The 23,707-nt window shown below is 36.3% G+C and overlaps 1 protein-coding gene across 2 annotated transcripts in view; it reads left to right on the top strand.

Moving 5' to 3' along the window:
• The window catches only part of zdhhc2 (zDHHC palmitoyltransferase 2), a 41,843-nt gene extending 18,371 nt beyond the window's left edge, over positions 1–23,472 (top strand). The window contains exons 3-13 of one of the 2 annotated variants that reach the window (XM_066718271.1): positions 94–188; positions 1,811–1,931; positions 3,408–3,477; positions 3,580–3,612; positions 6,270–6,390; positions 8,035–8,167; positions 16,732–16,855; positions 17,223–17,315; positions 18,115–18,230; positions 21,402–21,477; positions 22,670–23,472. In XM_066718271.1, the coding sequence (XP_066574368.1) occupies positions 94–188; positions 1,811–1,931; positions 3,408–3,477; positions 3,580–3,612; positions 6,270–6,390; positions 8,035–8,167; positions 16,732–16,855; positions 17,223–17,315; positions 18,115–18,230; positions 21,402–21,442 (947 nt within the window). In that variant the 3' untranslated portion in view covers positions 21,443–21,477; positions 22,670–23,472. Of the gene's footprint in view, positions 1–93; positions 189–1,810; positions 1,932–3,407; positions 3,478–3,579; positions 3,613–6,269; positions 6,391–8,034; positions 8,168–16,728; positions 16,856–17,222; positions 17,316–18,114; positions 18,231–21,401; positions 21,478–22,669 lie in introns of both variants that reach the window. The other variant, XM_066718270.1, reaches the window with a different exon arrangement.
• Positions 23,473–23,707: the final 235 nt, after the last annotated feature.

Genomic DNA, 23,707 nt, shown 5'->3' with positions numbered 1-23,707 from the left:
ATCAAATTAAAAGTATTTTGTTTATAATTGCTGCTGATGACCTGTGTAGAATGTGATATTTTTCTACCATGTTTTTTTCTTCCTGTGTCATAGTTGTTTGCCTTCTAGCGTATCACCTGTTTTTCACCATGTTTGCCTGGGCCTACTGGAAAACCATCTTCACAAAGCCAATGATCCCACTAAAAGAGGTGTGTACCAATTATTGTTCAAACTGTAATTTGGGAGACCTAAAGTAAAGTTTTACCATTAACACTTTAAAGGGGAGATATTGGCAAGTATTATCTGTTATCAAGGTTAAAAATGTATTAATAGAAACTTTTTTTTTAATCAATTGTAAGCATTTAGTAAGCAGATAAGACATTTATTTATTATATTTTTTAGCAGACACCCTTATCCAGGGCAACAATAGTTATACTATATCATATTATTTTTACATACAATTACCCATTTATGTAGCTGGGTTTTTACTGGAGCATATAGTATAGTCACTTGTTCAAGGGTACAACATCAGCATCACCCACCTGGGATTGAACCCATGACTCTCAGTTCAGGAGTCCAGAGCCCTGACCATTACTGCACACTGTTTCTACAAAGAAAATTGTCAAATAAATTGAGACCAAGTATCAGAAACATCACACTTGAACTGTTGTATCTTGATATATATTTTGGTCAGATATGGTGGACAGGCCATTGTAAACATTAAAAAAAAAGATTAAATGAAATATTTGAATGCAAATCAGGCATGTAATTAAATCACTAGATGTGACCAAGTCCTGGGGCCCCTATATAAGGTTCCAGTCCCTAGCCTTTTTGGTTGGTCAGTTGGTTGGTGAGAAATCAGCTGTACTATGGTTCGCTCTTGCAAGCCCAATGAGATGTATTAAAGGAAAAGAGATAAAATTCAGGAAGAACAGAGAATTGTGTTACACCATTTGAACTAGCTGAAATAACTGCTTGGTGAAAATGTTGACATTTTGGTATTTGTTTTGTTGGAATGTTATTTTGTGTAAAGCACTGTTGTGTGCTTAGAGTCACGACTCACAGAACAAGTGTGTGACAAGAACAAACCCACAAACACTAGGACATTGTTTGTGCTTTTTCTGCACAATAATATGCTGTTACAAGTGACAGCATATATGCTGTGCAAAATAATATGGTGTTTCAAAACACAAGTGACTCCTCTTTGAAAATGCCTATGACAGCAGCCAGCTTTTTTGTATAGTGGGGTCATGCTCTTTGTGGCTAAGCAGAAAATCACACTCCAAACAAGAAAGCCAATGAACTGATGGTTTGAGTGAATGGGATGGGGTTCATGGTTACAGAAAGCAGTAAAATGTCATACACCTGAACCATTTTGTGTTCATGACTCACTGCATAAATAGCCCTATAATTATGTCACTCCACTAGACTTAGAAGAGTTCACAGCCCCCCTGTCTCTGGGGGCCAATCTTTAGGCCTACTCAGAGGTATGTTTGTAACAGCAAGTTGAATGAGCAAGTCTGACTACAATTATTACATCAATGAATGTTCTGAATTTTGAATTCCATGTCAATTCAATAAAATAAATGGACTAACATTTTTGCCAGTAGGATTTACCCAGAGAAACGAATCTACATACTATATGAAAGAGTATGAAATAAGAAAACAGGAATGCAAGCTTGCAACCTTATCATTTGTTTCCCAGTTTTTATGGTAAAGTTCTCAAAATAGGCATCAGATCATCAGTCTAATGATATGCCAGTGATATTCACAATTAACTTGCCAGAGGTGTGTAAATACAGAACAAAATTATATTCTTTATCTTCTACAGTTTCATCTGTCATATGCTGACAAAGAACTCCTGGAGCGAGAGGATCGAGGAGAGACACAGCAAGAGATTCTGAGACGAATAGCGAAGGATTTACCAATTTATACCAGGACCATGTCTGGAGGTATGCACAATTTACATATTGCTGCTTTTTCTGTGTGGATTTGTCAAAAAACTGCATTTTTTTCAGATTTATTATTTATTATTCCCATAATGTCTTTATTTAAATAGTCTTGATTTTAAATGTTGTCGCCTAAAACCTTAGAATCCCATTATTATGGTGTGTAGCATATGCCCTCAATTAAGATGCAGTCATATACTCGATTGTATACTCCATTTTGATCAGTTGAGTATCATATTGTTTGTCATTTGCTTTTTGATCATCTCACTTGTTAGAATGTTTCAAAGTAATAGATCCACAGGCATTTCCAATTCTGTATATTAGATTCCTTTTTCAAATGTATTTATACTGTTTCTCCTTTTAGTTTTATGAACATGGACTATGTGTGAGCACAGAAGCAATGGTCTATGGTATTTCCTTCTATATTAGGGCAGAAACTTTTAGTACCACCTCCTTTTTATTCTCAAACTCACAGTATCTGTTAACTGAACAGATTGTTCTACTATTGTGGGGGTGGATATGAGAGGCCGTTCAAATAAAATAGTTTAAATATCTTTTTCTGTGAGAATGACATATACCAAGAAGCACGTGACAATATCACTCAATCAAAGCTGCCCCTTAAAGCCACTGCGTGGGAGGTATTTCTGCTATAGGTGTGGCAATGAAAACATCAAGATCAAATCTTTCTGTGTTGAAAAAATTTCTCTTTACACTTTGGTAGTCTACAACACAATTTTAATGAAAAGGCAGTACTAATAGAAATTGTACTTGTTTTGTTGGCATGCAATTATGAAATAATAAGACAATATACCTTATACATCATCAACAGTCCATTACCACTCAGGTTTAGCAATTTCACCATACACCATATCCATTTCACCATATTTCATAGCCATTTCACTAAGTTTCCAGCCAGAGGCTGTTTCTCTGCATTTATTTTAGTTTGTTATTGCAGAAACTAAAATAAGGATTCTGGAAATTGTGATTTGGTTTGATGAATGGTCCTGCAAAAGAGAAGTACATTAATAATAAATGGAACAAGCTTGCAGAAAAAAATATATAGGTAATACAAAAAAATGTCTCATTGCAAGACTGATTTTTTTTGATAGGGGAAAATAGTTGCACAAGCCATTATTTACAAATCTAGGCCTTGTAGTTGTCCAATACTGAGTTAATCTGGGGGTGAACAACTAATTCGTTCAAAATCTTTAAACCAGTGTCTGGAAATGGTTAGTTTTCTGTAAATAGCTTGGTTGGATAAGTGGTTGGATACTGTATTACTTCCATATCAATCAAATAACATTTACTAAGGATGTCATCATTAATATCAAATTTTAAGGAGATACACATTTGAAGGCATTCATCAAACTGGAGGTCTTCTCCCAATATGGAATTTCCCTTTTTTCAATTTTAACAGGTACTTAAACAGATCACCTGATGAATGTTTGTCTTTATGTAAGATTATTGTTTTCTCTTCAGCTATCCGTTACTGTGATCGATGCCAGCTTGTGAAACCAGATCGATGCCATCATTGCTCAGTCTGTGATAAGTATGACATTGATTTTACCTCTAAATAAAATTAGTGTGGATTCACTAATTTCTTCTTAGTCTTTTTTAAATGTTATTTAACTGTGTTCTTTTGTGTTTACAGATGCATCTTAAAAATGGATCACCATTGCCCTTGGTATGTCCTATGTAATAATTTAGTTTGAAGTACATACATTATACAGTGAGGGAAAAAAGTATTTGATCCCCTGCTGATTTTGTATGTTTGCCCACTGACAAAGAAATGATCAGTCTATAATTTTAATGGTAGGTGTATTTTAACAGTGAGAGACAGAATAACAACAACAAAATCCAGAAAAACGCATTTCAAAAAAGTTATAAATTGATTTGCATGTTAATGAGGGAAATAAGTATTTGACCCCTTCGACTTAGTACTTGGTGGCAAAACCCTCGTTGCCAATCACAGAGGTCAGACGTTTCTTGTAGTTGGCCACCAGGTTTGCACACATCTCAGGAGGGATTTTGTCCCACTCCTCTTTGCTGATCCTCTCCAAGTCATTAAGGTTTCGAGGCTGACGTTTGGCAACTCGAACCTTCAGCTCCCTCCACAGATTTTCTATGGGATTAAGGTCTGGAGACTGGCTAGGCCACTCCAGGACCTTAATGTGCTTCTTCTTGAGCCACTCCTTTGTTGCCTTGGCTGTGTGTTTTGGGTCATTGTCATGCTGGAATACCCATCCACGACCCATTTTCAATGCCCTGGCTGAGGGAAGGAGGTTCTCACCCAAGATTTGATGGTACATGGCCCCGTCCATCGTCCCTTTGATGCGGTGCAGTTGTCCTGTCCCCTTAGCAGAAAAACACCCCCAAAGCATAATGTTTCCACCTCCATGTTTGACGGTGGGGATGGTGTTCTTGGGGTCATTCCTCCTCCTCCAAACACGGCGAGTTGAGTTGATGCCAAAGAGCTCGATTTTGGTCTCATCTGACCACAACACTTTCACCCAGTTCTCCTCTGAATCATTCAGATGTTGGCAAACTTCAGACGGGCCTGTACATGTGCTTTCTTGAGCAGGGGGACCTTGCGGGCGCTGCAGGATTTCAGTCCTTCACAGCATAGTGAGTCACTAATTGTTTTCTTGGTGACTATGGTCCCAGCTGCCTGATCCCTGATCATTAACAAGATCCTCCCGTGTAGTTCTGGGCTGATTCCTCACCGTTCTCATGATCATTGAAACTCCACGAGGTGAGATATTGCATGGAGCCACAGACCGAGGGAGACTGACAGTTATTTTGTGTTTCTTCCATTTGCGAATAATCGCACCAACTGTTGTCACCTTCTCACCAAGCTGCTTGGCGATGGTCTTGTAGCCCATTCCAGCCTTGTGTAGGTCTACAATCTTGTCCCTGACATCCTCGGACAGCTCTTTGGTCTTGGCCATGGTGGAGAGTTTGGAATCTGATTGATTGATTGCTTCTGTGGACAGGTGTCTTTTATAAAGGTAACGAGCTGAGATTAGGAGCACTCCCTTTAAGAGAGTGCTCCTAATCTCAGCTCGTTTCCTGTATAAAAGACACCTGAGAGCCAGAAATCTTGCTGATTGATAGGGATCAAATACTTATTTCCCTCATTAACATGCAAATCAATTTATAACTTTTTTGAAATGCGTTTTTCTGGATTTTTTTGTTGTTATTCTGTCTCTCACTGTTAAAATACACCTACCATTACAATTATAGACTGATCATTTCTTTGTCAGTTGGCAAATGTACAAAATCAGCAGGGGATCAAATACTTTTTTCCCTCACTGTATGTCTTTCTTAATACAGTATATCACTTTGATACACATTGAAAACACTGTTGTAGAAACATATTGAATATATTATATTTTGTATTGTGTTATGTGTAATGTGTGCATTGTGAAAAGGTGGTGGTTTTGTTGTAGTATATTATTGAAATTGGTCTTAAGTTAGAGAACAATCAGTTTAAACTTGTGTGATCTATGGATTTTTATTAATATTAATAATGGGTATTAACTGTAAGTTTCATAATCTGTCTCTGTTATAGTTCATACTTTTTTTAGTACATTTGATTGGAGGGTGGCATGGTGGCATGGTGGCATGATGGTTAGCACTGCTGCCTCACAGCTCCAGGGGTCCCAGGTTTGAGTCCTAGCTGGGGGCCTGTCTGTGTGGAATTTGCATGTTCTCCCTGTGGGTTTTCACTTCCCACCGTCCAAAGACATGCAGGTTAGTTTAATTGGCCATGCTAAATTGCCATGTGTGTGTTGCCCAGCGATGGACTGTCATCCCGTCCTGGGTGTATTCCTGCCTTGCGCCCCATGCCTGCCGGGATCGGCTCCGGCTTCCCTGCGACCCTCACCAGGATAAGTGGTTTTGAAGATGGATATTTGATTGGATGTTGTTGTTCTATATGGATTTTTGACATTTGTGCTTGCTTTGAGAAATGGTCCTCCATTATTTGTAGGATTCTGAGATTTGTCTGTAATTCTAACCAAACCAGAATATATTATTAGCATATTATAATGCTATGCTTAGAGGTCAGAATAACTACAGAGGGCGGACAATGTGTTCAATGTACTGGAAGCAGGATGTTTACTCATAAGACAATCTCCTGTTATAATTAAAGTGATTCCAACAATTCAGATTCAGACCATTTATATATAACAGTAAATATAAGTCTGGTACTTAAGATAAATCTCAGTGTTTGTCTGTTCTGTGGGTGCAATTGCATCTATTGTCATCCTGTCTTTAAACAAGCACAAGACATGTATCTGTATTCTGCATTTTGTCTTATCTCGTTCTGTGTTTTGTCAGGGTGAACAATTGTGTGGGGTTCTCCAACTACAAGTTTTTCATGCTTTTTCTAGCATATTCTCTACTGTACTGCCTTTTCATCGCTGCTACAGACTTGCAGTACTTCATCAAATTCTGGACTGTAAGTGTGCTCTTCCTGTATATGAATTACAAATGCCTACGTTGTTTTATTTGCTTAAGAATAATTTGCAAAATAATTTGCTCTAACAATACGTATAATATGCAGACAATAACTGTATCGATCATTTTATTTACCGAAAGTTCAGATTAAACTATTGCACACTAACTTTAGAGAAACATCAATGTATAGTATCCAAAACATGTACAAAAGTATGGTTAAAACCTAGCTGTGAAACAGACATTTGTGCCAATAATATGAATTTAGCCTCTTGTCTTAAAAGTGTAAAATTATAGTCATTGCTTTATTGTATTAATATGAATGAATTTGGTGGACACCTTTATCCGGACAAAAAAATGTTTGCAATGCATTCCTTGAGCAGGAACAGGTTTTATGTTTTCCAATCATTCTGTTACGTCTGTTATGCAAATGCGAAATTGTCTTATATATGCAGTGCCTATAGCAAGTCTACAAGCCTTGAACATTTTGTTGTCAGTGCCTTGGTGTTTCATGCATTTAAAATATAATTTTTGTGTACTTATCTACACACTATACTCCACACTGCACTATGATTTAACATGGGTGGGGGTCACTTAACTTAGTGTGTGACTTTGAAGGCGATTGCTTGCTATTGAGCTAATTTAGGATTGCTTTACAAGGTGGGTGGACACTTCCAATCAAGGTATTTCAGTTTTTATTTTTAATTTAACAAAATTACAAATAATATTTTTTTTTCATTTGGAAGTTGTGGCATAGGATGTTTAGATAAATGAAAACAAAAAAATATGTGAATGCATTTTAATTCCATGTTATAAGGCTATAATGCATTTTGATGCATTTCAATGTTTTTTCCCCCTTAATCTTATAAATACTGTCTTTTATTTCCATCTCCTCAACATTTAAAGGCTGGGGGTAATGTACATAAATGTCTTAAAGAGTACATGGTATGAGTCTTTGTGAATCAGTGGCATTGTTTGAATGAACACTGATCAATAAAGCTTTTTTGTAGCGTAGCAAAATCACCTGGTAGTTGTTGTTTTTTTAGTTTTTGATGGCATTTATTACAGTGCTAATTCTGTTTGAAGTTATTACCATGATGTAGTCTTGTACATTTAGTGCTTAGGAAAGTAGTTTTAGTGGATCAAAAACCTAAATGTGTATTTGAATTATAAATAATTGTCATACTAAACAGTATGTGGACATAGAAAAGCCATCTGATATCATTATTATTTAATTGTTTGTTTGAACAGTTTGCCTGATTACACTTTGATTAACTATTTGTAGGTTCTAAAATGTTGGATGCATTTAGAATATACTAACAGCACTTTATTGGGCTTGGTTTATCAGACCTCTCATTCAGGTAAATTCAGTCTGGAATTTAACACCTGGGCTCAAGCACAATTAAGAATACTTCCTGATGGAGTGTCTGCAGATTTTTGTTAATAATATAGGAGACAACAAATTAACAGGTTAAGTGTTCTGCTACTATCATTGGAAATATGAACACAGATTAATTATTATTTCTTATTCATCCAAGTTTGTTTTATTATTTTTTATATGTGCTATACACGATTAAATGAATGTGCTGCATTGACACAACCTTTGTCTGTTCCTTATACATGTATTTATTTGTATGTGCCTTCTCAGAATGGTCTACCTGATACCCAGGCCAAATTCCACATCATGTTTCTGTTCTTCGCTGCCGCCATGTTTTCCGTAAGCCTGTCGTCATTGTTCGGATACCACTGTTGGCTTGTTGGCAAGAACAGATCAACTCTAGGTAAGGGCAATCTTTTATGTGCAGTTATATGTTCTGTTTGGAGCAAATTCAGAGAAGGTTTATTTGGTAGCATAACCATTGCCACCACCTTAAACTAGGGAGGTCTTGTATTTTAGCAGTATGTGGTTGTCCAGGGGTGAGTAGGGGGCAAGGAGTTTAATGTTCTTGTTTAGTTTCTTTCTTTTCCCTGGACTCTCCAGGATTCTCTGTTCTAACTACCATATATACATCCAAACCCCGCACTGCAACGCCTTACTTGAAAATGATCTACATGTGCCTCTAATTATGCATGTGGGATCATTAAAAATAAATATAAGCAAATTAGCATTCACTACAGTATGTATGTATGTGTATACTGTACTGCAAGTATATTTACTCAAATGTTGCATTCCAGAGCTTAAATATATCTGCAGATGCTTAGGCCTCTTTTTGAAATAAAATGATGTGATTTTTTTCAAATTTCTGTTGGCCTGATAATTTAAGCAGTTAACACTCCAACACACTTAGTTTAGTATCTCATCAAATGTACTGCAGTCTTTGGTATTGAGCGCCATGCCCATATCAAAACCAGGAACATAAAACCTTCTGAGTCTTCAAGTGACATTTCCCTAGATTTTACATACATTTAATTTTTTCCCCCAGATTTAACAAAAACACCAGATTTTTTCACAGTATTTGATCAATTGAAATTATTTTATAACTTTTCAACATCTGGTCTGTAAAATGTATCCAAGATAAACATTCCCATAGCCTATAATGTTTCAATAAAGAGCTATTTATTTTATTTTGCTTTTTTGCTTTTTTTCTCATTGGTTGATCAGTCATTACTGATATGAGATGTTCATCTGTTGTAGCAAATCTTTCAAAACATCAACCAATCTTTTTCAAAAGGCCCATGCTGAATTATGTATATGTGATACTTCAGGTTTGACAGCTCATGACACACACGTTTTCTTTTACTGAATTCTGACAAAACTGAAGTTAGTTGGTATATTAATCTAATCCTCTCTCAGACTCATCTACATTCAAATGAAATTAAGACCATTGTCAAAAATGTCAGGCCCTTGAAGAATCTCAGATAAAACATTTTACTATTATCATTTCAATTTGGAAGAATACATGATATTTATTTATTTATTATTTATTTATTAAATAAATATCATAAACTTTATATTGACATATGCAACTGTTTGTTTGCCTATATCTTTAATTGTAATTGTACAGTTTAGCAGCTCATTTTGGAGATTATGTAGTGGCATTACATTTTGTCGGGCAATTCTGGCAATAGTTATATGCAGTTTACATTTAGCTGTAAATATTTAAATTAAAAGAGCAACAGTACATATAGGCTTTCATTTTGACATTCCTATGAGGTAGCCGTGACTGTGTTTGTCATGATAAAAAAAAAAAAAGTGGATTGAAATAGAAATGCATAGTAAACTTTACTATAAATATATTTCTTGATCCAAATAACCTCACATATCTGGAATATAAACTTTAGAATATAAGAACATCAGAACATAAGAAAGTTTACAAACGAGAGGAGGCCATTCGACCCATCATGCTCGTTTGGTGCCCAAAGTCCAAAGTGATTAAAGGATCCTATCCAGTCTATTTTTAAATGCTCCCAAATTGTTGCTTCAACCACATCGCTGGGGAGTTTGTTCAGATTGTGACGAATCTCTGTGCGAATAAGTGTCTCCTGTTTTCTGTCTGAGTATTAATAAGCATATACAAAGAATGTCTAAAGTTAAGAATGAAAGAATTAGCAATATCAGTATATGTCATCCTATTTTTCTTACATGTAGTCTTACATCTGATATCTGTAGGTTTCTTTCGGACTGACAGCTGATGATCACCCTGAATGCATGCCTTCTTATCTATAATGGCAAGCTGCTGCTTGAGATTTGTATGTGAGGGAACAGCCTGATCTGACAGGAGAGGTCAGCTAGACCCAGGGCTGGTGCAACCATTAGGTGGACCTAGAAGGCTCCTGCATGCCTTAATACTGCCACAGGCAATGAGAGTCCAATGTTCTGAGATTGAAGAATCTGATGGAAATATTTCATAACAAGACAGAATTTGATTATTTAATTAGTCTTCGAAATATTTTATGAGTGACTTGATTTCCATGTTGATGTTTCAGTCTAAAATCTGTGAAATATACTGTTTCATGCTAAGAGCAACTCTATTTATCAGCCTCCACTAAATGGTCTCTGGTGTACCTCTTTGAACACCTGTCCTTTCAGTTTAGAGGTCCAGCACATCACTGTTTCAGCTGTATTTGTTGAAAAGGTCATTAGTAACAGAAAATACTGCTTATATAGCATTTGTTCATGGTATCTCCCCTGACATCTTAATCTCTGCTAAAGCAGCACTGAAAGACTTGTCTCTTGATTGTCTAAACTGTCATATTATGTCACATGCAGAGAGCACCCCCCCTCCTTTTGGTATATAAGAAACATCCATATCTGGCCTCTATTATATGATATTTAGTATATATATATATATATATATATATATATATATATATATATATATATATATATTATTGGCCACTAAAATATGAGTTGTTAATTACTAATATTAATAATGAGATCTACTGCACTGCAGAAATGAAACCTGAATTGCTGCTTCTTAGCTATTACAACCATTAAATCAATATTTAGATACCCTTCTAATGAATACTATATTGGGGTGCTTTTGCCTCCTTAACCACAGATTTTAAATAATACAAATAAAGTAGAGTATAGAGAGATTCAGTTTAACACTTAGTGACTGTTATATTGGCAAAATATGTATATAGAGTTTTTCCTGGTAGCAGGCGTGCTACTGAAAACCCTTTGCTAATTTTCAAGGAAGATTATGTAGGGAGGGTGTTACAAAGTCAACAAAGGGGGATGACAGAATTAAAAGGCTTAAAGTCAGCTTGTTAAGGGGTAATCCACTTCAGAATCTAATGAAAAACACAATTAACCCCCCTTGCACAATCAGCAGAGGATGTATATTGTCCATAGAGGACAGGGTTTGAAGGCTGCTCATTATTGACTAAAATAGTTATTGGCTTATGATATCAAATGCAAGTCTGAAACACATTTTAATGATGTGGAAAAGTTTAGCACCATTTCCACTGGAGCAAGAAGCATTACAATGATCGACAGTTCTTCATGTTATAAGTGTTTTTTAGTCAGTAATTGGCACAATTAATTGGTAATTGGAGTGCTCCAAGAGCTGCTCTTAATCTGGACATTAGAGGAAGAGACCAGAATTTCAAACTGATGATGCAGTAATAGCCAGATAAGTGCAGGTTGAATGCAAATACTTCATGCCTTCCATCATGTATTCAAATTACAGTCTGAATTAAATGCATTCAAGCTTGAATTGTTTAATTGCTAATTAGTTCAGTTGCTCATCCTGATGTAAGATCTCTTGAGAAACTGTAATAAAAATATAAAACAAAAACTGAAATCTTATTGTAATTAAATCCATAAAATTAAATTATTACCAACACACACTCAAAGTGATGTAGCTATGGTTCCAGTCAGTAAAATCAGTATATTCAGAAAAAGCTGAAAATTCAAATACATTTGTTGATATGGTAGTGGGTTTTTCAGAACTTTTTTAAATCAGGAGAGATCCATTAACGCTAACATGTCAGTGAATTTGATGTGTTTTCCTTTCATTTAACATTTACAACCAATGTAGGAAAAAATCACAGTTAGTATCTTTGCCACAATTCTGTAGTGATATGAGAACCATCTAATATAGTCAACTATGGATAGACTTGTTAAAATGTCTGGTTTTCAGGGAAAGATCATTGGTAACATGCCTGGTATATCATGTGCCATTAAGATACATATCACGTATTTCTCAGAAAGCTAAAATGTTAGGTTGTGTCTGCAAACTTGGTTATCTGAAAAATAAAAAAGCTCCCAAAGGAGTCTGAGACATTGCACACACATTGGGAAGTGGTGAAAAACTCATAATAAAGCTGCTGATAGGTCTCTGTAGGCTGTCACTCAAACTAGCCCTACCCTTGTCTGTTTTATATATACATCACAGACACACCTCCTGTTTTGCTATGGCCCTAAGGTTCACAAGTGACCTCACTGCTTTTGAAACTATTTTCTTTTCTCTACCATTAATCAGCTGTTGTGATTAGAAGAGAAATTGCAAAAGTCTCATAAAATGATTCTGGATGCACTGTGGAAAACTCGACAGACGGTCTTATTATTTCCTGGTTACAAGCAGTTTTTATTGCCCTTATGAAGGGGAGAAACACGGGGGGAGAGGGTGGTCCTCTCCCTTTCCTTTGGAGCAACTAGATTTACAGAAGCAAATGGCAACCAATTATAAAGTTATACAGTTTTATAGGAAGTATCTGTCTGGTGATTTTCCCCTAGACATGTAGTCTTTGGTAGTAATTGATAGTAGTAGAAAGTAAGATCTAATTAGAATAAAAACATTAGCTAGACAGGATGCAAGATACAACAGGTCTACTCTGGGCCCCCCTGTTTCCTGGCCATTGCAATTGGAGGACATGCAGAATAAATGTTATAAAGGTCATGGACTGTGAAATGCAATAATTGAAAATGACAAAAGTAAAGTACACTTAATAATATTTGTAATAATATTTTGGCTTCTTACGATTTTATTTTTAATTACCAAAAGATAAAACACAATTCTACAAATTGTTGTTTGCGTTTCTTCGTTTATTTTTGGAAGTCATGAATATGTTAATGTTACTGTTCCACTCTTCCACATTATAAACATTGGTCAGTCAGGAAAAATAAAACTGCAGATGTGTTAAGTGTTGATCTCATTCAGATTAAGGGAGAATGTAAACCCTATCCTCTGTCCCAGGGATTATGGAGCCTATGTTCACCACTATCAGAGCATCTGGAAGCTTTTCAGTGGCTTCTGGACTTAATGGGCAAACAAATCAGTGACAAAAGCTTCACTTAATTATAGTGAAATAATCTTCACTCCCACAACATGGTGGAGGTGGATGAGAAACCTGCTAGGTTTTTTTTTTTGGAAAAAGAAAGTCTACAGAGAACAACTCCCTTCATACAGCCTCACTTGGTTGCACCAGATGGTATTTTCATTATGATAATAATAGAATCTGTCAGTTCTCTATTAGTCAGAAACAGACAGCTGGTATGCATCTCTGAAAAGCAATATAATAGGTTTGCAAACCCTGGTTTTCTGAAAAAGATAATACTACCCAAAGGGGGATGGGATATCACACGTTATCATGGGGAACTCAAGAATGATTCTTCTAAGAAAGCCGCCTATAGGCCGCTGTGTGCTGTCACTCAGGCAGACCCTCCGTCTGCCTGCTTTAACTAGGACAGTGCACAGACTTCCTGACAATTGTTGCTTGTTTCACAAAAAATAACTCCACTTTAATGATTTGTTTCAGCATTATGTAACTTATGTATGGCAAATTAAATTACCAAACAGATTTTCACTATCTATACCATAAAACAAATGATCTGTGTCAAGGACATCAAAGTGCCAAATGCCATCCTGACCTTTAAAGTGTCAGAGAAAACACACCTCAAGTTTAAACAATAACCTGTCAGGCACTCTTACTTGTAGAACTACACTCACCTAAAGGATTATTAGGAACACCATACTAATACTGTGTTTGACCCCCTTTCGCCTTCAGAACTGCCTTAATTCTATGTGGCATTGATTCAACAAGATGCTGAAAGCATTCTTTAGAAATGTTGGCCCATATTGATAGGATAGCATCTTGCAGTTGATGGAGATTTGTGGGATGCACATCCAGGGCACGAAGCTCCCGTTCCACCACATCCCAAAGATGCTCTATTGGGTTGAGATCTGGTGACTGTGGGGGCCAGTTTAGTACAGTGAACTCATTGTCATGTTCAAGAAACCAATTTGAAATGATTCGACCTTTGTGACATGGTGCATTATCCTGCTGGAAGTAGCCATCAGAGGATGGGTACATGGTGGTCATAAAGGGATGGACATGGTCAGAAACAATGCTCAGGTAGGCCGTGGCATTTAAACGATGCCCAATTGGCACTAAGGGGGCTAAAGTGTGCCAAGAAAACATCCCCCACACCATTACACCACCACCAGCAGCCTGCACAGTGGTAACAAGGCATGATGGATCCATGTTCTCATTCTGTTTACGCCAAATTCGGACTCTACCATCTGAATGTCTCAACAGAAATCGAGACTCATCAGACCAGGCAACATTTTTCCAGTCTTCAACTGTCCAATTTTGGTGAGCTTGTGCAAATTGTAGCCTCTTTTTCCTATTTGTAGTGGAGATGAGTGGTACCCGGTGGGGTCTTCTGCTGTTGTAGCCCATCCGCCTCAAGGTTGTACGTGTTGTGGCTTCACAAATGCTTTGCTGCATACCTCGGTTGTAACGAGTGGTTATTTCAGTCAAAGTTGCTCTTCTATCAGCTTGAATCAGTCGGCCCATTCTCCTCTGACCTCTAGCATCAACAAGGCATTTTCGCCCACAGGACTGCCACATACTGGATGTTTTTCCCTTTTCACACCATTCTTTGTAAACCCTAGAAATGGTTGTGCGTGAAAATCCCAGTAACTGAGCAGATTGTGAAATACTCAGACCGGCCCGTCTGGCACCAACAACCATGCCACGCTCAAAATTGCTTAAATCACCTTTCTTTCCCATTCAGACATTCAGTTTGGAGTTCAGGAGATTGTCTTGACCAGGACCACACCCCTAAATGCATTGAAGCAACTGCCATGTGATTGGTTGGTTAGATAATTGCATTAATGAGAAATTGAACAGGTGTTCCTAATAATCCTTTAGGTGAGTGTATATCATCGTTCAACATTTAGTGTAGATATGTAGTCATTATCAGAATGTACAGGCTGTATTAACTATTTCAGCATGAATTAATTGTTGCTTCTTACATCCATGAAAATAATTCATGAAATTTACACTTTTGCATGTCTGACAGGATACATGTACCAATGATATCAGTTGGGGGGGTTGCACCTTTTATATAGCAGATTTATCATATATTAACATATATTAAAATTTCCATATTTACAAAATATTCCAGGGATTATGAAAAAGATTGTAAATAAAACAAAGATTGAAAATATGAATGACCACACCACAATATCTGAAGAACCCAGTCTGGATGCATAGATGGTAAATGTATTTATTTAACATGCCAGTCCTGGAAGGGGCCCAACATGGAAGCACTCTACCTCAGCAGAGACTTATTGAACAGCACATGTGGTCAGCCTTATATACATTGCAGGACATGTGGATCTGTGGCCGGGGTCTGCCAGAGTGTTATCTCGAGGTCAGATTTCTGACCCTTGTAATGTTCATGGTAGTCTTCCTCGGAAGAGGTGTGGGATCCAAAGAACAGATGTCTTCCTTTGATATACTAGGAAAGGTCCGATCCCACGGATCTTATTTAACAACTGTCAATCGCTCATCAAAAACAGTTCCTCCCTATCTGGAGAAAAGATTAAATCCACAAACAGACTTTTTAACAAACAGCTGTGGGCCCTCTCTCTCTCTGCAGTTTGATCTTTTCTATTATTGACAGGAATGTCTAGAGGGTATGCCCTGAACAACTTGCAAAATGGTTGTTGCTACCATAATACATTTACTTTGCTTGGTCTTCATATTATTATTAATATAAAACATTAATAACGTCTCTTCAATATCCAATTGTCTTAAGATTACCATTAACAAATGAACAGATACATATAAATGCATGTTATCTTAACTCACTGGTAGTGCTGTACATTCAAAACTACACGTTATTGGGTGAAATATGGAGTTCGTTTCTTGATTGCAAAAGAGCCAAGAGCTTCCAGTGTCACATCAAAGTTTTTCAAGCTAACCAAACTCAGTTCTTTTACCAAACGGACCGAGACCAGCTCTTTGGTGTGAAGGAGCCAATTACAGTGACACTGATAGTAGTTTGTTTCAAATTATTTAATTTTATGTTAATGCAGTAATGTTAAACTTAAAAAAATTAAAAATAAAATATGTTATTTTGAGCAATCGATCAATCGCAGATCTGCAAACCCAGACTTTTGGGAGATATGTAATGTAATGTCATATTTTGTTTCTCATTTATTTAAATTTTCCAGCATTCAAAGCTGGAAATGGGGTGTAACAGGAAAAAAGCAGGCAAACGTTGCCTGCTTTTTTCTGGCATTTCAGTGTGAATGGGACAACCACACTGTGTACAGAAAACAAATCCCTCCTTAAATGTGTCTTTTACTGACTTATATGTCTGTTTCTATATGCCAGTATTTGCACATCATGTGTATGATTGTATCATCTGCATGACGGTAAGACTGTCTTGACCAGGAAAACAATAAAAATGAATATAATTTAAATTGAGTTTGACAATTATTTAATTTGTACAGTAGTTTCTGATTTAGATTTAGTTTTGTGAACTTTTTCACTGGACTGTGAAAGGCAGGAATTAGATATTTTTTAACAGTAAATTGTGTTACTCAATACAACTATACTTTTTGTATCTTTTACTTATTATTTTTCTCAACATTTTCAGAAGCTTTCCGAGCTCCAGCGTTCCGTCATGGAGCCGATAAGAACGGGTTCAGCCTGGGTTACAGCAAGAACTTCCGACAAGTGTTTGGAGACGAGAAGAAATTCTGGCTTTTGCCCATTTACTCAAGGTGTGATATGAAAGAACAACAATGTTTTGTAATATAAAAAGAGATTAATCTTAATATACTGTAGTAAACTCATTGTCTTCAAAACATAACAACCAAAACAAAATAAAGAATCCTGCTTGGTATTATATTACTATTTTTGATTGATTGATTGATTCCACCAATTTACAAAGGTTTTTTAATTCTGTTGGATAAAAATTAAAAATCTGAATGCAAAGCTTGGTTCAGCTATTTAGTGAGTCTTCACAGGGGAGGTAAGATTCAAGCAACAAGTGATATGCTCGTAGTCTGCTCGTAGTCTGTTATTGTTTTCAATTATATCAAATTATATCAGAGGAGTATAATAACTTTCTTTTAAACCTGTTTGCAGCCTGGGGGACGGTTGCGCCTTCCCAACCTGTCTTGTCAATCAGGATGCAGAGCAGCCTCCAACCCCTGCTGGACACAACCCCATCGCTAAAAAGTGATTATTCATCGTAATACAAAGCTGATAAATGATTTGACTTTCCATAAGAACTTTCCATATTGACATTAGTACCTGAAATCTGTTTAGTATAAGGGGCTAGAATACATTGACACCAATACCTGAAGACTCTTTGTTTGATGAGATGGTTGAATATTAAATCACAGATACATAGAAAATAGAGTGGCTATTTGAGAAGCTATGTGGACTTCAAAACCATTTTTAAAAATTATTAATAAATGTGTATGATCAGGATTTTAACTTGTTAAGTTACATTTTTAAATTATTATCATAATTTACTTCTTGCATGGCAGACCTATAAAGGATTTGTTCCCTTCAATCTACAAAGCACAAGTAACTCAATCAAATAACAATGAATAAATACCACATAAATGAATTACTGTACTTTTCTTGAACATGAAACCTTGCTCCCAACTGTTAAATATTACAAAAGCACGGTGGATACCAGCTTGTTAGTTCTGATATCACAGTGAGATAATCCCAATAAGAACATAAGAACGGTCACAGGCCAGAACGTCCCTTCTAAGCTCATTTGTTTTTCAGAAACTAATTGACCACATAATTTTATCCAGCCATTTCTTGAAGCCAGTCAGCTTTAACTGCATGGCTGAGTAGCTTGTCTCAGAGCCACACTGTGAAGAAACATTACTATCTATACTCAGTCTCCAGCTTACTGAATCTTAATATCTATGTGTGACCTCTAGTTCTTGATTCATTATTAGGCGTTAAGTAGTCATTTTACTGTAACTATATCCGGGTGACTTTGTCTGACTTGCAGTCCTGGAGATGCTCACCAGTTCCCTGCTAAGCCTTTAAGAGAATCCCAGAGCCGCCTGCTCAACAGTGGCCAGTCATGGACGGAGAGTGAGCGGGGTCAAGATAAGGATAAACATGGTAAGAATTGAAATAATTGTATCTACAAGTTGCAGCACAATGATAAGATCACCCCTTATAAGCAAATACAGCAATTTATATAATTATATTTTTAAAAACACTTCAATTTTTGCGTTATAAGATAACTTTATTAAGTTCTGAAACTCTAATGTTAATAATTTATAAACTGACCTGGCAAAACTGCCACTGAAGCCTTGTCATCCTCAGTGCCTGAACTCTGCTTTTGTTTTATTGCACACACAAAGTATTTTAACTCTCTATCTCTTGCTCGCTATGCACAGTAAAGGATGCAATAGGCAATACTGAAGATCACAAACAATCTTGGCTATTCTATACCATGCTCTTCTTAATCACACCTCAGATATCAGTCATGTGAGAAATCTGACATTTGTTTAATGACCCATTACTTAAGTATTTAATTGTTAATGTGTCACAGAGGGTGAGAGGGTTATTTTCCTTATTATTTTATTACTTTATGTATTTATATGATTTTTCATCACGACACTGTTGAATTTACTGCACATAATGTTTCATTATTATGAATTCATGGTCTATTTACTAGTTTAATGCATCGTAGTTACCTGAAAGAGCAGAAGCAGGTGCTGCGTTTTGCGGGGTGTGGGGGGGTGCTTAAAGGGAGGGGGGGGTCCATTTCTTTTGGACTGTTTTTCTAGAGCCCAAAGCAAATTTTGTGGGGCTTTTTGCACTGAAGACTGCATAGAGGAAAAGCATTGACAGAGGATAATCATGAATAATTCTTACCTCAAATCCCACGACGGGCAAATCGTCAATGATCAAGTCACCAAATGCACCACTGGATTGAACATTATTTGAAACTGTGTTCTACAGAAAATGATGTGCTTAACTCAGCTCTAGACCAAGCTGTACATTTGAAGACTTTACTAACTGGAATGGCAACCGTTAGTAGATGAGCTCAGTAGGTTGATAAACTCCCCAGTGGTAAAGCAGCAGGAGGTGATGGGATTGGTGAAAAGATTATCAAATGTGGCAAACATGTCCTGCTACAACACGTATACTAGATGTTGGTATTATACTTGTGAGAAAGAAAGTATTCCATTGTACAAGAACAAATGAGATTCTGCAGCATATGGAAGCTGTACCTGACGATGATTCACACCATTGTATGCACTGATGATGCACTTGCTGGATACACTGAAGAAGTGTTACAGTGTCTCATCTCCAAATACACACCCTCTGCAGAGTTTAGTCTTCCTATAAGCCAGAAGAAGACTGTCATCATCAGTCAGGAATCACAAACACCCCCCTCTTTCTTTATATATCAGCAGAATCTTGGAGTCAAGTCAAAAGTTCTGCTACCTTGGTACAACAATCAGGTGCACAATGACACCTGATGAGGAGCACAGTATTCACTTCATTCACTTTCAAAACGTTTCTGGAGTTTCCTGAGAGGGGATCTGGTAAAATTTCAAGGAAGGGCCCCTAGATCAATTTGCAATGCAAACTCATCTGTGCTGATAATGAAACTCAATAGGAGCATGTTGTCAAACAAGAAGCTTTCAGTGAAAACAAAGACCCAGGGCTACAACATACCTTGCTGAGTGAAACATGGACCACATATTCTCATTAGGTGAAACATCTTCCATAATGGTTGGTTTCACAAAGTATCAAATCACAAAGTACTAGAAAGATGTGATATCCTTACCATAGACTCCATTCTAAAGCAATGACACCTTCATTGTCTGAGGCATGACTTTTAAATGGAGGAGCCATGACCCCAGCGCTCCTCTGAGGTTCTGGCTGTGACAAAGAGTGTCACCCAGAGGCAGGCCCGGCTGATGTCCAATGCTGTCTCTCACCATGCCGCAACAACCAGCCCAAAACAACCATGGTGACTCATGAGCAACGGGGCCAAAGGAATCATCACAGCAGCAGTCACATATCCTACAGTTAGGAAACCTAATTAAAATGTATATATATGACTAATTTAAGCAAAGCACTAGATTAGAAAATCAGTTTCTCCTCCAGGTGCTTCACTATAAAATTTGTATTAACTTCATCCATTTAGTTGAATTGATTAATCTGAGTACATTAAAGTATTATTTAAAGCATACATTCAGATAGTATTTTTAAATTACATTATAGCCATAAGCAGTCAGCTGATAAATGTAAATGTTATGAAACTAAATTACATCCTTACAAGGTAGTTTGTAATTGGAAGCTTTTCTTTTAATGCTTGTCTGCTCAGAACAGTGTTTTGCTTCAAAGATGCCATGTAGGTGGAAATGCTAACAGTGACATATTTTGTACCTTTATTTGTTTTTAAATCTTCATCATACAACACAATTAATCTAAGTGAAAATATACATTAATCTATGTTTTTATTTATACACAGGATTTATGACAAAGTTCTTATCCATATAAGAACTCTTCAAAACACTGGTTCTTAGATATTTCTTACATTAGGTTAACACAATTTTATGAGCACAAAAAGAACACTGATTATCTAGTACAATGCTTTGTAGTTTGCAACATGTCCTTTTTTAATGTGATTATGTTGGTGCAGAATAATTATTAGAGTGATTTAAATCTATTTGATAAGAGTCATTTTTAAATACTAAGCATCATCATGCTCATTTGTTTTTTGAGTTTCTAATTGATCCCATAATTTAATCCAGTCATTTCTTGAACAATTTAGTGCAAGATTAAATTGAAATTTAGACCCACCCACTCATAGCAAACTTCAGTCCTGTACATCATAGCGGTTACATTTATGTGTAGAAGAAAACATTATCTTACAAAAAATGAAGCGGCCACCAAGTACAGGTTTGTAGTTTTCTATTAGCACGTGGGTTACAGGTTTGATAGAGTCCCGGTCTTAGTTTAAATTACGTGGCTGTTATAGTTTTCCAGAACACCTTTGTGTGAAAACTGTCTTTGAATTTAATTCCTAAACACATGGTAATGTTCAGACCTCAGGTTCTTGTTTAATTGATCAGCTGTATTGAGTTATGCAGTAATGCAGTCAAAACTCAGTATTTTAAAAGAAGTCCCACAAGAGCATTGTACAATTTCAAAAGTTACTTTTCTTGATCATTCACCATATTGTAATGAATGTATCACTTCCCAGGATAATATTACAAAGTTTTCTGTACATCAACTATGCATCCTCTTTTGTTATTTCTGACCTAGGCACAAGCAATCCAGCGATGACCATAGAAAATGAAACCTAGGAAAAAGGAAGAATTACTTTTGTCTGGAAGTGAAGGTTAGGAACATTTAAAAACATGTTATGCTTTCTTCACTGTTTTAAGTTACACTGTAGTAGTTGAATTAATGAATCCCCACTATTATTGAAGATGCATAGTAAAACTAATATATTTTAATAATAATAATGATTGTTGAAATAAAATTAATACTGAGAGGGCTATTACAAAGCTATTGCACAGACTGTATACCCAGTGCTGTGTAGGCAGACAGATTGCTCAGCAAGGAGATGTCAAAAGATCCCATTCAAATGAAGAGCACATCAGAAAACCTGTCAGACGTTTAAGTACTGAGCTGCGGTCTAACATTAAACTGTCCAACCTGACACTTTTGTACTGTCTTTACTGGAGAATAAATTACAGGTGATAAAAAAATACATAAAAAGCTGGTAAAAAATATGTTGAAATACTGTTACCTAATAAAACTATATCTGGATATTATATAGACACATTAAATGCGCCTGTTTTTAATGTTATTGTAATCACCTTAAAAAGCAAGGAGAAGACTTCAAAAAATGGTGGTTCTTTCCCACATGTTGCTACAGCTGTAACTCACCTGTCATTCTGCTGTCCATAGTTAAAGACAAATCAGTCAATGTCATGAATCAAATTATATACATTACTTTTTAATATAAGTTGCCAATTTAAGGCATTGTTCACAAAGTATTCCTTCAGTGCACAGTTAGTAAACGTTCAAAACATAAAAGAAGCATATCTGATGGTCTGTAGTTTTTCCGCTGTGTTTCAACTATCCTGAAACCCTGAAAGAGACACATGCCAGGGTTTGACATCTGCCATTATTTGGAAAGTTTTAGATTTCACATTTTCAGAAGTTGCCTGTAGTTGGCAACTTATAGGTAGGTTCTGATCTTTGTATGGTGACAATTTGTGATTCAATATGAAGAATATGCTTTTATTGATGTAGTTAATAATATATTTGGTTTGTAGACTTACATTGCCCAAACTGTCTTGAAGACAACACTAAGTAAACAGCTAAAAAGACTGATTTCAAATTAACCAGTGTAATTTCCATATCATATCATATGGGCATATTTTCTATCACAGTATTTTGATCCTCATGTTTGCTAAATATATTTCCAAGATAGATGTTCTTTTCAGTCAAAAATATATGTATATGAAATCAGAAGAACACATAATAAGCCCTTTTCATGTTTTTTGTTTGTTTGCTTTTAGGTTTAGCCTATTTGGAAGGCAGTACTGGAAGTCTTACTCAGCTGAGAGGGGCCCCTCGTGGCCCACTGTCCTCCCTCTGCCTGTGTGGGTGTGCAGCAAAGATGGCATTCCAGCATCTGATTGGCTCTTTCATGTCACAGCTCAATTCTACATTCGTACTTCACTTTAAGGAATGTACTGCGAATTTTATATACATACATATATTTTAGAGTATCGCCTGCAGAAGTGAGAGAAAAGTATTGAGGAGTCAATTGGAAAGTGGGAAGTGGTGTTCGGCCCCACAAACAAAGTAACCTGATTTAAATTTACCTCGACACAAAGTAGCATTCCAGTAATTAACAGTATTTTTAAATGTTTATCAATGAAAAAAGCACAGTAAGCACTATAATCATACAGTACAATAATAATTTGCTGAAAAAAGCTTATTTAACATTAGGTCATCATGAATATGTCGACTTTATAGTGGTTCCCATTTTGTTTTTTACCAAAGAGAAAATAGTGGAATATTTGAATAGAAATTAAGCATGAATTAATCCCATACGGAAAAAAAAAAGTTGTATATGTACACATACACACATATATTTGCCTCCAAATGTTTTCATATGCTTGAGAAGGTATTTGTGAAAATAAATATGAAACATATTTTGTCATTTTGTCCAAAATAAATACATATAATTATTAAAGTCATACCCTTTAAATGTAGAACATATATGCTATAAATATAATCCTGTGCTGCTGTTTAATCAGCTGATAGTTGCACAAAACCTCTGGAAGTGAATGGAATCACTTGTAAGTAACTCTGATTGGTGTAGAAGGAGAGTGTGTACAACAGCACAGTGCTATGAAGTCTTACAGCTGATGGTGGCATGTCTGGCCCTCTGTCCAACACAAATCTGGGGATGTCTATTAAATAATTAATTCAGTTTCAACTGGGCATCCATCAAAAAGTATTCAAGCCTGTGGGACAGTTACTATGCTACAAAGCCTTGTTAGAAAGGTTTGCCTTAACACTGAGCCAGAAAAGGTGTTTAGAAGAAC

Source organism: Amia ocellicauda, chromosome 12 (assembly GCF_036373705.1).
Source record: "Amia ocellicauda isolate fAmiCal2 chromosome 12, fAmiCal2.hap1, whole genome shotgun sequence".
NCBI classification, from domain to species: Eukaryota; Metazoa; Chordata; class Actinopteri; order Amiiformes; family Amiidae; genus Amia; species Amia ocellicauda.
Note: the sequence above shows the minus strand (reverse complement) of the source record. Positions and strands in the feature narration are given on the sequence as shown.